This window comes from Calidris pugnax, unplaced genomic scaffold (assembly GCF_001431845.1).
Source record: "Calidris pugnax isolate Ruff unplaced genomic scaffold, ASM143184v1 scaffold20, whole genome shotgun sequence".
Taxonomy (NCBI): Eukaryota; Metazoa; Chordata; class Aves; order Charadriiformes; family Scolopacidae; genus Calidris; species Calidris pugnax.
Genome location: NW_015094510.1, coordinates 20,477,136 through 20,492,079, shown reverse-complemented (window position 1 = coordinate 20,492,079; position 14,944 = coordinate 20,477,136). Strand labels below are relative to the sequence as shown.

General features: G+C 35.0%; 1 protein-coding gene across 9 annotated transcripts in view; it reads left to right on the top strand.

Annotated features, from left to right (window-relative positions):
• Positions 1-14,944, top strand: part of NBEA (neurobeachin) — a 506,029-nt gene that overhangs the window by 255,586 nt on the left and 235,499 nt on the right. For all 9 annotated transcript variants that reach the window (XM_014965903.1, XM_014965897.1, XM_014965904.1 and 6 more), the window contains 2 exons: positions 8,863-8,971; positions 12,622-12,788. In XM_014965903.1, coding sequence (XP_014821389.1) covers positions 8,863-8,971; positions 12,622-12,788 — 276 coding nt within the window. The remainder of the gene's footprint in view (positions 1-8,862; positions 8,972-12,621; positions 12,789-14,944) is intronic.

Here is a 14,944-nt window from a genome sequence, read left to right as displayed (position 1 = left end):
GGGGTCTTTCCTGCCTAAGAGATGGATGTTACAGATCATTATCTATTAGTCTGTCAGAATTGGATTACTGTGCTCAGCTTCTGTTTCCTTCCTCCTTTATGTTTTCACAACACTCACCTATTTAAAGAGGTAACCTGTTCTTTCATTTAAAATAATTTCCTTTATTTTTTACAGAATTTTCTCATTTTAAATAGCAATAGTCTAATCATAATACAAATTTAAGGAAACATAAGAATGTAGTTCATCTCAGATTTAAAATTGTAAGCTTTGTTTATGTAATTTTTTCTCTGTACCTGAGTCTGCTTTCTGCCTTTAGCCATTAAAATATGTACTTTTGCATATCCACCTACCTGGACCTCCAAGCATACTTAAAATTCACAAGAGGCCTTTTTCGTTTAAACCCTGTTTTGTTGAGAGTTTTCACTAATTTCCTGGAAAGAGTAGCAGAATGTTTAAATTGAGTGGAAATTTGTGTTTGTTTAAATGTAGATGAATTGCTGATTAAATCCTGAAAGGAGGCTAATAAAGACTTACATTCTTTCCGTGTTACCTCAACTAGGATTGTTGGGTAACTGCAGCAAATTTTCTTTTGGACATCCTGTGTTGCAGTTTGGCAGTTCTGATATGTTTGGTTTGTGGTAAATGAGCTCACAGTCATTATTCACTGTCTGCAATACTTAAATATTCAGGCCCTGTGTTAAAAGGTATATCTATGGTGCCATTTACAATATTTGATTTATGATGTGCATTTACAGTTGGGTCCCTAGATACCCCTTGAAGAACTCATTTAGTAGTTGGGTCCAAGAAGGATGGAGAAAAGATGCTGTTCCTTTTTTCTGTGATGACAATGATCTTGATGACAGGTACCTTGAGGTCAGAATGGGGAGATCACCTGAATCATCCAGGAATGCAAAATACTTGGTCTTCAGACATCATGGATATTATGCAGCTGAGGGCTACCAGAACAGCTTGCAAAGTATTCCAGTCTGATGTGCAAAATCCAATATATGCAAATCCAGGCAGAAGATAGCACTAGGGAAGCAGTAGCATTCAGATACAATATATAAATAAGAATAAAGATGTTTGATTATTCTGTCTTTGAACAGATGTAACCAAATTCTATTGTTGTATTGTCATGCTCCAATTGTAAATTTTGATTGGAGGAATCCTGTATAAACTGTGAGTGGCTGTTCTGTACAAATTCATCCTAAATGGCATCTTCTATCAGTAGAAGGTTGCTGTCGTAGATACTTCTCTAAAACTGGGCACAGAATGTCTATATTTCTGCTCCAGCTGAGGCATGAGCTTGAGCTCCCCATTAGATGGCTTTTGTATAATCTCATACTATTTATTACAGCTGGTTTTGCTCTACCTCCAGACTAAAAGTCAGTTTGAGTTAGACAAAGCATACATTGTTATGGTAAACATCTACCTATTTTTAGGGTCAATACAGCTGGAATTCTTAGATCAGCTTGAGGTCTCTTCTCCCCTTCTAACCTTGCCTGAGCCCATCACATCTCAAAGCTGAGGCTGATTCTGAGATGCAGGCCCTCTCAGTTGTAACTGCTGGTCTTGGATATTTACTGGATAGCCACTATTTCAAAGAGACAGATTCCTTTTGATTTAGAAAATTCTTATGCAAAATAGAAAATCTTTATGAGGAGTGGAAGAGATTCTTTGTGGTCAGCTCAGAATTTCACTGAGTCTGGTATAGTTCTGTGGCATTTCTGAAACATTAATAGTTACCTCCGTGAAGTTTATCTTGCCAATGTGCTCATGTCATGGTTCAGTAGCTGGTCTTTGCATACTATAATTACAAACTTTTCTCTAGTAAATTCTTACATTTTGCCATTTTGCTAGAAATCAGACCCCTAGACATGACCTTCCAAAGTTTATAGGATTTTACTTTCAAAGTATTTATAGCAGTATGGCATCTTGTAGAACTTCAAACTCTTCAAGTTAGACCAGTTTATGAATCCTATTATAGATACCAAGTGCAATGATAGGTTTCTTTTCTTACGAATGCCATTAAGAGTAGTAATTGTCAAAACAACTGTGTTTGCTGAAAAAGTGGCATATTTCCAGGCTGCTTCTTGGAAAAATTAAGCTATGGGCATCTGATGAAAGTAAGTCAGAGAAACATCTGTTTCCCTGGACATGTGAGTTGGCAGAACTTCAAGAATGAGTAGAGGAAGCAAGACCTTAGCTAAATTATAACAAATGTTCATTTTGTAATCTGTTTTGAAAATTGCTGCTTGGGAATGATCTGCTTTTTTAGTTTATCTCAAATGAAAGAAAGATTGGGTAACATAAGCACAATTGTTTTATCTAGCAGCGTAACAGCTACAAGCCCTCTTTCTCTCTGTGTGAGATTATCACTAGGAGGAACTGAGTGCAGGATAGCAAAGTCAGTTTAGAGTAGTTAGTGAGATAAGAGTTTTCATCCTTGTTTTCATCCTTCAATTCTGATAGGTATAGAGATATCACTGTTTGTCACAACCTATCCCAATCCACATCTAAATGTATTGCAGACATTTTATGTTCTTTACATGTTTCCAAGACAGTTTGGGTATAATCTCATCACCATCTCTATTTCCAAAACTATAAAAAATAAAAAATAAAAAAATTCAAAAAAATTTCCAGGCTCTGGCTACTTAACTGAATGACTTCTTGGAATGTGGAACTCCACAATCCAGGCTTTTTAAACCCCAGTATCTGAAAAACAGGGGCTTCTGATTGATTACACATTACCTTTTCACAACTTCGTTTACCCTATAAGCACTGGACTTCTAAAGTGACCTTGCTGACAATAGAATTCAGGAAGGAAAGCCACATGGATTTAAAACAACTTCTTACCTACTCCTAAACAACATTTGTAAATAACTCATATTTATGAATTGCTATGTCCTGTGACATACACTCACCTAGTCTTCTTTCACTTGAAAGTCTGAGACTCTTCAATTTTTAGGTAAAGGAGAGCTTGACATTTACTCCTACAGATACTTAAGTCCTGTCTTGCTTATTTTAAAGTACTTGCATATCTTAATTCTAGCTTTTTCTTCCATTTTTCATATGTTCAGCTGGAAACTTCACAGTTATCTCTACAGAAAGCTCATTTCCCCATAGAAGTATACCAGGAATTTAGTCAGGAGTGATTTCAGACTGCTTTGTTGGTGGATTCCTTACTGAAAGTCCTTTGATTCTGTCTAAAAACAAATCAAACACATTTCTTAGTAAGGGAGCTTTAACTGTGGTTCATAAATTTGTGGACCTTAATAGAAATCAAGCTTTTCTTGGTAAAGAGAAACCACAAGTTGCCAACTCAGTGTTTAATCTCTACCTTATGTGGTGAGAACTGAGGCTCAAAGAGGATAAGATTTTTGCTGGTCATCAGTTCCTGGTTGAGATCAGCTGAGCTGGGGAAGGACACAGCAGCACATTTGTCTTTGATTCTGGTAGGAGTTGCAGTGGTGCAACTGAAGAAACTATCACACAGGATAAAGCCAAACGTTAGTCTAGGTCAATGTCTTTTTTCTTTTGGTAAATCAAAAACTATTGGGAAGCAGTATAAAAATAAGAGCAAACCTGTGGTGATACTTGTCAGACAACACCTTAGTCCTGTGGGAGGGCACTTGTCTAGAGACTAAGAAGTATAATCAGAAGGCCTGATTCGTCACTGTCTCAACATCAGTCTATCTACGAGGTCTTTTAGGGGTGGTGCTTGCTAAAGTGGGATGAGGATTTACAAGGCTGAATGAGAACAGTGGGTGTAATTCAGTTACAACAAATGTTCAGTTGTCAGTGATAAGGAGATCTCACTAAAGAACATGTCTTAAAAGGGTAAAAATGATGCTCCTCTCAGATTTCAGGTCTTCCCTCTCTTTAGCAAATATATGTGCCTTTTGTGCCTCGAGCTTCTTCTTACTTGGATTGGTTGCTCCAATACGTGATCGTTCAGGAAAGATGCAGAGAATAGACTTTTCCCCAAAAGGGAATGCTCTGTAAAAATCCTTGTATGGGAAGCCTAGTTGGGCAGATAATTGAAATATCAATCAGGATGTATCGGTGGGTTTCAAACCTGCATTAATATAAATATTATACAACGTAATATGTTACATAACTATTTTATAATGTAACCGTACATGGAGTTTACGTTCTTAAGAGCATATGCTAGAGACTGTTGGTTCATATTTTGGAAATGTCTGAGGAAGTAAAAGACCAATCTATCACTGAAATTTTCTTGTACAAAATCATAGAATATAGGGGGGGGAGGGGAAAGGAAAACCATTCTAGAATAGCAGCAGAAAAGGTATTTCCATTGAAATAAGGCAGCACTAATGTTACCATGTAAATAGTGACTAGGACCTGTCAGATACGTCTGACAGTTTTGGCTATGCACTTGCAGAAAAGTTAAAATCAGTGTATGAAATTAATAAAAACCCAAAAGGCAATCTTTTTTACTAGCTGTTTTGCCATACAAGAAAAGCCAGAGAGCTGATTTTCTTAGCCTAGTAAAATAGGGATAGATGAAATATCAGAAGGTCAACAGAAGGAAGAAGAGTTGTGTAAACCTAAGGGCAACATTTGCATAAAATGAAATAGTAAAGTCTGCTGAAGAATACATTTGGATTGGAAAGTAAAAGGGTTTTAACCTTTGGAGGACCTTCCAAAGCTGTGCTGGAGGAGAGCAACTTGATCATATTTTCATAAACTGAAGACGGATTTCATGAGCTTGATTTCATGAAAAAGGTTTTCATAAACTAAAGATAGTTTATGAAAGAATTTGTATGACATAGCTGTGTGTTGCAGTGAAGGAGTGAATTTGCTGACCTAGAGGTCCATATTCCTTTCTCTTATTTGCAGTGCATGAAGGGAGTTTTTTTTTTTATATGTTGGCAGCCTTTGATACTACTCAGTGTGAGAGTTTCCCTGGTTTAGGATCACTTCTTTTTTTTTTTTAAGATGTAAGCACATTTTCTCATGCCAAAAAAGTATTAGGTTGTTTTTTGTGGTTTTTTTAATCCTATGCCATGCATGTGATTGAGATAGTGAGGGTTTAGATCATTTGGAAGGTATTTAAAGAATGATGACATTACCATGCATGTTCATCAGGTGTAACCCAGTTAGGACAGTATGCTGAGTTGTGCTGTGTCTATAGGAATTTGGGATTCAATCAGAGTTATCTGGCTATGATTTAATCCAGATCCAAGAGTAGTAACACTTTCGCTATCTCTTGCTTAGTAGAAATATACTTTGAGAATATGGGATAAGTTCCCATTAGAAGTAAAAATCAGTACCAAAAAGTTATTTTTAAGTAGTGTTTTTAAATTTTGAAAAGTAACAAGATTCCTTGACCAAGCACATAAGCAAGTTTCTTTTTAGAACCCTCTGTAAGTCATTGCTTCCCTGACCTTGTAGTAGTTGCCTTTCCTTTCAAAGATAAAATGACACATTTAACTGCTTTAACTTATTATGCTTCTGTTTTCTGCCCTACATTCTTGCACTTACAAATCAGAACATCCAGGACAAGGCTTCTTTTGGAGGCATACAAGATTTCTAAATGATGGCCTAGATTTTAACCCTTCTCTTTTTCAAGTCTGTCTTTCTGGCAAGGAATTTTAAGAGTACTGTAATCCTTAATGGTCTTCTAGATGCAAAAGCATACTTTACCTAGTGTTTAAAGTTCTGTTTTAGGTGCATACAAGCACTTAAGTGAATCACAACATTCCCCTTATTAGGACATATTGATACAATATTATTTAATGTTTATATAGTGTTGATAGGTTGTGGCCTCGCTTTTGTCATAATCCCAATGTGCCTACCACGATGCAAACATTTTTTTGTCTTTTTCTTGAAGAAATCATGATCAGTGATAAAGTACATGAAACAACGGGCTAGACACAGTTGACACAATATTGAGGTATTCCATAGATAAGATTTTTTTACAACAAACAAAAAGGAAGAGAGCAGGTATGTCTGTAGCTTTAAATAAAGCCAAAGAGCCTGGACTGGCGTATGTTCATTCTGCTTAAGGTTAGCGCCTTCTAGAGCAGAGAGTGTTCATTCATCCTACATAACACTTAGTCTGGCGTCTCCCTGAACCCCATACGTTTCCTGTCTCACCGTAAGATACCATTACTCTTTCACCTGTTTAGTTCAGATTGTTTGGAATAAAGGGGGCTGCCCCCTAGAATGAAGTTTTCTGTGTGCTGGGGTATGGCATGGAAACACCTGCAGAACTTTCTTGGGATGCATTTGAGAGAGGTTAAGTTGATTCAGTCTCATCAATGTGTCTTTAGTGAACTGTTCCTTGAACCATGCCTATTCATTTTCAGGATGCAAATTAGAGTGATCCAAAAAATTAGTGGAGGCCAAGCTAATGATTTGAGTGCTATAGGCAGCCAGGACTCAGGGCTCAGGTATGTTCCAAGGTCCCCTCTTGTTTGTCAACTCCTTGGCTTTGGACCCTGAAGACCTCTGGCATTTCAAGACCACCTGAAATCCTGCTTAGTTTGCCTGATGTGCTGTCCAAACACTGCAGCAACTCCAAAATTGTTCCCAAATGCATGACATCCCTCAGTCTCTGAGGCAGAAAGGTCCATTAGGGGATGGGAGGTACAGCTGGGGTCACCAGCAGTTTCAACCAGCAGATTTGAATCATCTGCTGCATGTCTATAAAAGTTTTCATTTTCTGTAAAGCAGCCAGAGACTCTAGTCGACAGATCTTTTTTTTTCTTTTCCTTTTTTTTTCTTTTTTTTTTTTTTTAAATATCTTTTCCCTGAGTATTGACAAGAGATTTGTTTATAACTTGTGGTATATTATAACTCTGGTAATCCATTTGAAGTACCTTGTAGGTGTTTTAAGGCATAAATGGGTGCAGAGAATATGAAAACTTCATACAGATAAATGCAACTCAGGTAAAGATGGTATGTATTTATTGTTGCTCATGAACAGAGCCATCTTAGATTATTTTTTGAAGTATAAAAACTATGCCCAGATATCCCAAATAAGAACCCCAGTGGATTAAAGCTAGCCTCGATTTTTTGTCACCAAATTCTAGATGCAGCGAGTGTCTAAAACCTTTTGATTTCACCTAAAGCCATTTGGAACTGCAAATCCTGCCTGGACCACAGCTGACTCAAAAATAGTGAATTTGCACTGTGCTCCATTTATTCAATATTTTCTTAATTCAGGCAGTGATGTACAGCTAGTAGACACTTGAAATCTGAGTGTTCAGTTTTGAAATCCTAGCTAGTTGGTTCCAGGTCATTAATGTCATATAGAAAAGTACAGGAAGACCCGTGATGAAAAATTTGATTGGAGATGTTAAACACTCACTTCTGGTATTTTCTCATTTTAGAGAAGCTTGTTAAAGTCGTGAATGCTTACTCTTAATCCATATCTGAGGGCCATTCTACCCTTACCTCTTAACAATAACAATCTGAACACTTAACAGTAATAAAATACTAAAGCACATATTCCAACAGGGTAGATTAGAGAATAAAGCTAAATTTTGAGGACTACAATGGAGGCAATTTTGGTCTTTCAGCTTATAGTTTACCAAAACCTTTTTGCTTTCACAAATAGCAAAGGGCTGGATATAATGAAAAGGCTTATTAAAAGCAGGAACATCCACTGTGAAACCTTGATCCAAGCTTGTTTGTCTTTATCTCTAAACAGAGGCCCAAACATTTTTGTCTTCCCATGCCACACACCCATATCAAACATTAGCTCAGAGTAAGTGGTTTCCTGCCTTCACAGACAGTAGAACGTACCAAAAGTGGCAAGAATAGAGTTCAGATATTTCCATCTAGTAGATGTAAGGTCTAGTAACTATGGCTTTCATGTCTAATAATCATGGCTTTCGTTTGTGGTGCTTCTAAGCACCAGACACCAACCTTAGGGTGGAATTTGCTAGAAATTTCACATTCTTAATATAAGAATCTCTGAAATTAAGTGTGCTTCCCTGATGCTGCAAGACGGTGCACCAATTTGACACAAAGAGAACCAGTTCTTCCTGATCCTAAACAGACCTGTCAGACTTTGCATCCTGAAAGATACTTCCTCCCTGCTGATGAGGAGAGCAAAGCAATTTTGAATAGAATGGGTAAGCTTAGATACGGACTGTAGGAAAGAGAAAGTAGTTGCTTCCATTCTTCCTGCCCAATAGGATATCAGCATTGTTAAAAACACAGTATTGTTTATGCTGAAATTTTATTATACATCTCATGGTATTTGGCGGTCTTTATGAGAATCCTAATTTAAGGTGTCTGATTGACATTCTCAGTCCAATCTTAATCTTTTTTTTCCTTCTTTTTAAGTAAGGTTTGTCTAGTTCTGATGCCATGAAAACTTGGAAACATGATGCACTTTTCACTCCAGTGTTTGAAAAACATATAAGACATATTTATATTATTTTTCAATTTTAATAGGATTTTAAATCTCCAGTAATCTCATAATTTTTAGACTCTGAAATTGGAATATTTATGTTTAATAATGTAATGGTATCAATAAGAGTTTAAGCAGTTGCCTAGATATTTTTTTTTTAATGATAGTATAGTATTCATATTCATATTGAGACTGCTGTTAAAAACATACTAGGAATACAATATTACCATAAATAACTTTTCCCTTCTTAGGGAAGGGAAGTTTAGCAAACTTTTTCCATGTAATGTGATTAGTTTGTGCTTTCACAAATGCAGAAAATTTTAGATAAAATTAAAGTTTTCATGTCAACTAATTTAAAATTGCATTAGAGGAGTTTCATTCATTTCATTTTTTCCACTTTAAGTAAATCTGCTGAAGCAGATTATTCGAAGTACATCAAATACAAAGGTTGATTTTGATTTTTCTTAATTTAGATTATTATGTCATGCAATGAAAGACCATATAGTGCGTGTTGCAAATGAAGCAGAATTTATTTTGAACCGACAAAGAGCTGAAGATGTCCACAAGCATGCTGAGTTTGAGGTAAGCCTGAGAATTGGTGCATTTCTGCTTCTCTGTTTTCACTCAGTTGTCACCTAGACTGTAACCCCATACAATAAAGATTTTTTTTCCTCCAAGAAAGAAATTTACATTGAAGGCATTTCTAAACTAGTTTTTAAAAGCTTTGGTAAATGTCAAACACAAGGAACGGGTTTAATTTCTCATCTCCTCACTGAAATTAATGAAAACATTTACAGCTTGAAGAAATCCCTTAATCAGAATGTCTAAACTGATATGGCAGAACCTTTCGCTTCACAAAGAATTTTTCTGATTTATTGTAAATAATAATGCAAATCACATTAGTAATTTTTCTTTTAATTTTATCAACAGTGAGTTCAGTAAGAAAGAAAATCAATTAATACACTTAAGGCACTTAATGAAAAATAAGAAATAGAAATGTTTTGTTAAACAGAATTAGTATTTTAAGGTAATCCTGTTAGACCGTTTTGCATTTTGGAGCACTTTAGAACATTTACTTGTTATAATTTATATACTGAAATATGATATTACATATTTTTCCTGCTAATTAGGAATCATTAACTATTAACAGTAAGATTGCTTAAAATGTCTATTCTTTTGAAGTATTGGAAGAAGTAACGCGGCAGCTGGATCCCATAACTCTTTAATGTCTATAATCCTTACTCCTAAAAGGAGTCAACATTCAATTGCTTTTTTCATCAGAGTGTTACAGTATACAATTTAAATTACATTGCTTTAAAATGATCCAATTAAACAAAAAAAAAAGCTATTTTTAAAATATGGGTTCAGTTTAACAGGTTTTTGATTATTTCTCAAGGATTAATTTTGTTCCTATTGAAAAAATTTTCATGCAAAAGTGATGGAGTAAAGTTAAAAATTCATCTTAGATATGATTTTATCAAATATGGTTTTGCACTTTTATGGTGTATAATAATTTTCAGCATCATTATTTTTTATTATTTCCAAAGCTGTCTGTGCTTGCATACGTTTGTATATGTGCAAATATATATACACAAGCATACATTTCCACGTTTTCATGCTTAAGTGACCTAACATTAGGATTAAGGTAGACTGACTTAGTATTGATGATAATAAATAGCTATATCAATTTATTCATCTGTCAGAAAATGTCAACAAGCACCTGGAGGCTAGAAATAGGATCTGGTAATCTTAGTTTTGATGAGGTTTTTATCTCCTTGAAACAGCTCTCTCAAATGTGCACTTTGATGTACTGGTTCTTGTGCTCCTTGACCTAGCTGAAAAGTGTGAGACACAGAGATATCTGTTGTCATTTTGAATACACATAACCTTTACTTCATTTTGTCAGAGCAGACAGCAGACACTTGTCATATGGGATTGCAACAACTTTATTACCAAGCATATACTGGATATTTTGAACTTAGATAAAATCACATTTACAATTAAGTGTGTGTCAGAGTGAAGTTTCATATTGCCTCAACAATAAATAACGTTTGATATTTATCACAGCATCATACAGTAACCTAAGATGACAATGGAAGATTGAGTTATCTGCTCTTTGAACAATACATTGAAGTATAAGATCTGTCAGAACTCCAGACAAAATGAAAATATTCAATTAACTTCCAGCTTCTGTTAGCAAATAGGATTTAGAATATTAGAATAAAGTCCCGAAAGGAATAGCCTTAAGTCAGTCTTACTGTCTGGTAAAGAAACCAACACATTTTTCATATATGAAAATTTTCATTATATTTGTCACATGAAAAACTCAGCTACATGTTTTAGATGAGTAAGATAAAATCTGCAAGTCATAAAAGAAAATTATGAAACGTAGCCTGTGTTAAATATGAAACTCAGATGTACTTCAGGTGATGGTTAAAGTCTGAAAGAATGTTTTATATATTGTCTTTAATAATGGTAGGCATATAAATGAGCATTTTATTATTCATCCTACTTGAAAGTAGTAGGGACAAAAAGATTTCTGGTAGTTTTCTGTTGCATAATTGTAAATCTGTCATTTTGTTTTAATAAGCTGTATTTGTATATGTTCTGGGTTTTAGTACATGTTAATCATTGCTCTCAGCTAGAGAAGTGAGTGGCTATTTTATTCTTACCTTTTAAACTTTAATTGAATCATTATGGGTGAAATGATTTGGCCCAAGCTGCACCAAGTTACTGTGTCGCCTGCGTAGTGGGGAGGCCATGGGCCAGCGTCTAAATTTTATCCTGTGACTCCAGTTGCAGTCAGGGCCAGGGATTCCTCCCAGAGTGGGTGCTTCACAGTTAACTTTCATTTTGTTAACCTTTGTAATTGTTCAGGAAGAAAAATGAAAATTTAATTTTACTGTCCAATGATCTGGTGAAATATTAACCTCATTACTAAGGCAGATCATTGTACTAATTGGTGCTTCCCTGTACAAGAAGATAAATTGAAAAATGAATTAACCCTTTATGAATTAGTGTAATGATTGTTCTTTTCCAGATAGATTACTTGAAATAATGGCTGTAACACAGTGGAAAGACCACTGTTAAAATCTTACTGAATGCTAATGTGATCTGTAATAAAAAGGCAGTGTGCAAAAATATGAAGGATAAACTACAATTTACTGTAAGATTAACTTAATTTTAATTGCTCTTTTGAATATTAGAAAATAGGATTCTGTTCATTGTATTACAGCACTGAGTGTTGGTTAAATGTTCTAAAATGTTGCACAATAACTGTGCAAAAAATGCCTATTAAAAATTATTTTAAAATTAGCTGGTTTGAGAATAATTTAGCCTTTTTAATCTATACTTAGAAAATTATACTTAATCTATACCTAGAAAATAATACTTATAATGGATTTATTTTAATGAGCATGGCTACATTTGCTTTGTTTAGACATTTTGAAAGGATCTTTACTAGGAGGAGAAATTGAACTTGAACTTAACATGATTTTGAGAAAAGAAATGGAAAAATTATGTTGTGCTTATTATGCATAAAGAAAGGATTTATCAAAACTAAAATACGCTATAGAGTTTTGACGGTTTTAGAAACAAATTTGCATGAAGTTCAATAGCCACAGCATTTATTTTAGAGATAGTCCCCTCTTAAAGGAAACATGATGAAAACATCAGATCTTTTTCAGTTTAACCCTTACGGTTTTTTTAAAAGTGGTAGTATGTTATGAGTATGTTGTGATATGAAACAGAAAATATATTCCTTGATTTCATAGTTAAAGGAGTTTCTCTGTAGCATCCATAATAATAAAATCAGCAAATAGCTTTTTAATTTTAGGTTTTATTGCAATTTAAAAATCAAAACCAGTGTACGTATTTTTTTCCTGTATACTATGTTATGTATATTATACCTGAGAACACATGAAACTTTCACAAATGAAGACCAACTTTTAAGGCATATCCATGGTCACACATACACACATTAAGATGCATAGCTAAATGTTTTTAATTGCAACTCTGTTATCTTTGCCCTTGATATTTCAATTTTTACATGTTCCAAAGGAGTGCTTTTTTGATGGTAGTAGTAGAACCATTTCCAATGAGTGGTGTGTACTAGTCCTCTTAAAAATATTTTAGGGAGTTCTTGTGGTATTTGAAGAGTTTTAGTAAATAATCGTTTTAAGGTGATTCTAAATAGCCTATCTTTTATGAAGTAGATGTGCTTTCATTCCTAGTCACAGTGTGCTCAGTATGCTGCTGACAGAAGAGAGGAAGAGAAGATGTGTGATCACCTCATTAGTGCTGCCAAGCATCGAGATCACGTTACAGCCAATCAGCTGAAACAAAAGATACTCAACATACTAACAAATAAGCATGGTGCCTGGGGAGCTGTTTCTCACAGGTAAGCTGCAAATGTAAAATGTGTGGGGTTTAAATGTTACTTTCAAAGCTTAAGAAAAGCAGGCGTTGTGTAACTGAAATATGAATGTAGGAGCTAATGTTGCTAACATGTATTTTCACTGTTAGTCTTTTCTTGGGAAGTCCTCTTTGCTAAAGATTCACAGATCAAACACCTTTATAGACTGCAAACATAATATTTTACCTTATTTTAATTTAATTGTAATGGGTAACTGTTGATTATAATGCAATTTTACTGTTAGTATATCAGTAGGTTTTGAGGCTCCTACCAGTATTAGAATCTGAGTGAAGTGTTCTGAATAAGATACTGAGAGATGTAGAGATATCCATGCAGACGTCAACAGAGGAAATAAAGAAGAGGGAGACAAAAAGACTTGTCTAGCGTTATAAAGGCAGTATTAGACTAACCAGCAGAACCAGATCACTTGGATTGCTGTCTAATGCTTTCTTCCATTTATAGATTTTTTTGTTCAAGTAATGAACTGGTAAGATCCTCTGGTAAATCTTAACTCTCCTACAACAGAACAGTATTCAGTGCCAGCCATGCAAAGTCAAACTCTGTAAGCTTAAAGCAAAACTTATATTGTACATAAATGTAACATGTGCAAAGCTAAACATAACCAAAGTGCAGCTAAATTCTAGAGGTAGTCTTGTTAAAAAAAAAATAATTAAAAAGCATGATCAAAAATACATGATTGTTACTGTATGTGAGTGATAAAGTAGTATTTGATGTTTTAACCAGAGTTCTTTCAGTACTGTTTTTAAAAGTTCATTCTATTCAGCGCAGGGATGAAAGTAAACATTTTCATATATCATGCAAAAAAACCAAACCCTTGCTATTCCAAATCACAAAAATAGCCAGTGGCTAAGGTGCTGACCTTCATGTGGAAGACTGGAGCTCAAATTGCTCCTTTCCTTCATTCAGAGCAAGGTCTTGAACCTGGGTCTGCCATGTGAGTGCCCTGTCTGCAAAACTAGAGACTGTCAAGTCTCTCTCTTGTTCATGCATTCTAGCCATAAATATTTTATTATTTATTCTAAGTGGAACAACTCAAACAAGAGAAATCAAGAAAGTTCTGCTTCCAAATATCCTAATTTTTATAGTTATTTTTCTCTTTAAATGCTGTTTAAGTCTGCTCTGAGTCAGATCAGACAGTTCCATTTCGGCTCTCAAAAACCTTTTCAGTAAAAATCTAGTTGAAGCTGATAGTCTAATACAAAAATGTTATTTGTATTTATCTCTAGATAATGTTTTCTTTCAATAAATCTATTTGAAAGTAGCTTGAATGCATATCTAGGGCTTAAGCTTATTAGAAAAGTTGTCAAGTAATAAATTTGACACATCAGTAATAATGTTTAGTAAATATCATATATGCTCTTTATTCTTTTTGTCATTCTGTCTAGTTGGTTCTTGCAGCTATGCAGTGTTAAAAAAAAAATAATTCATCATCCTTATATCGTTATATCTTCCAAAGTAGTTACTATTTCCTGGATGATGATGGAGATGTATTTATTTTTTAAGGTGGTAGAAATTCAATCTTATGGAAAATCTGTAGTCTAATGCCAGAGACACTCTGGTGGAAATTACAAAAGTGACACGCAGAATATTGTGATATTGTTAATTCAAAACACCTTTAGTCCATAATGGACACTCATGTTATCTCTGAGGCTTAAAACTGTGTATCTGGGGACTTGAGCCTGATGAAAATAAGTGCAATATTCAGTCCTTTCGATGTCTGAATTTTTGAATAATTGCTCAAGTTTATGAATGGCTGAAGATGCTTTGCAAGCTTAAGTCAGTTCCTGGTCACTAATTTTTCCAAGAGACCATCCCTTCTTTGGGCCAGATAACGTCCCTCTCCTGGATTCTTGATGGCATCCTAAATGGCAACAGACCACTGTTGCGGCTTTTGTTAGCTCTTCAGTCCATGATAGTTTTTGATGGGCCATGAAGCAGCTTGACACCTGTGACAAACCTATCAAATTTCTTACATCAAGCGAAAGAAACTCTGATATTCCTGTCATGCCACTTCCCCAGTGTGCCTGCTGCTCAATTACTTGCAGTGCTGCTTTCCCATTTTGGGGCTGGCTGTGTGAGACGCGGGTGTTGGCCTGGTTGTGTTTTAGCTGCAGGCTGCT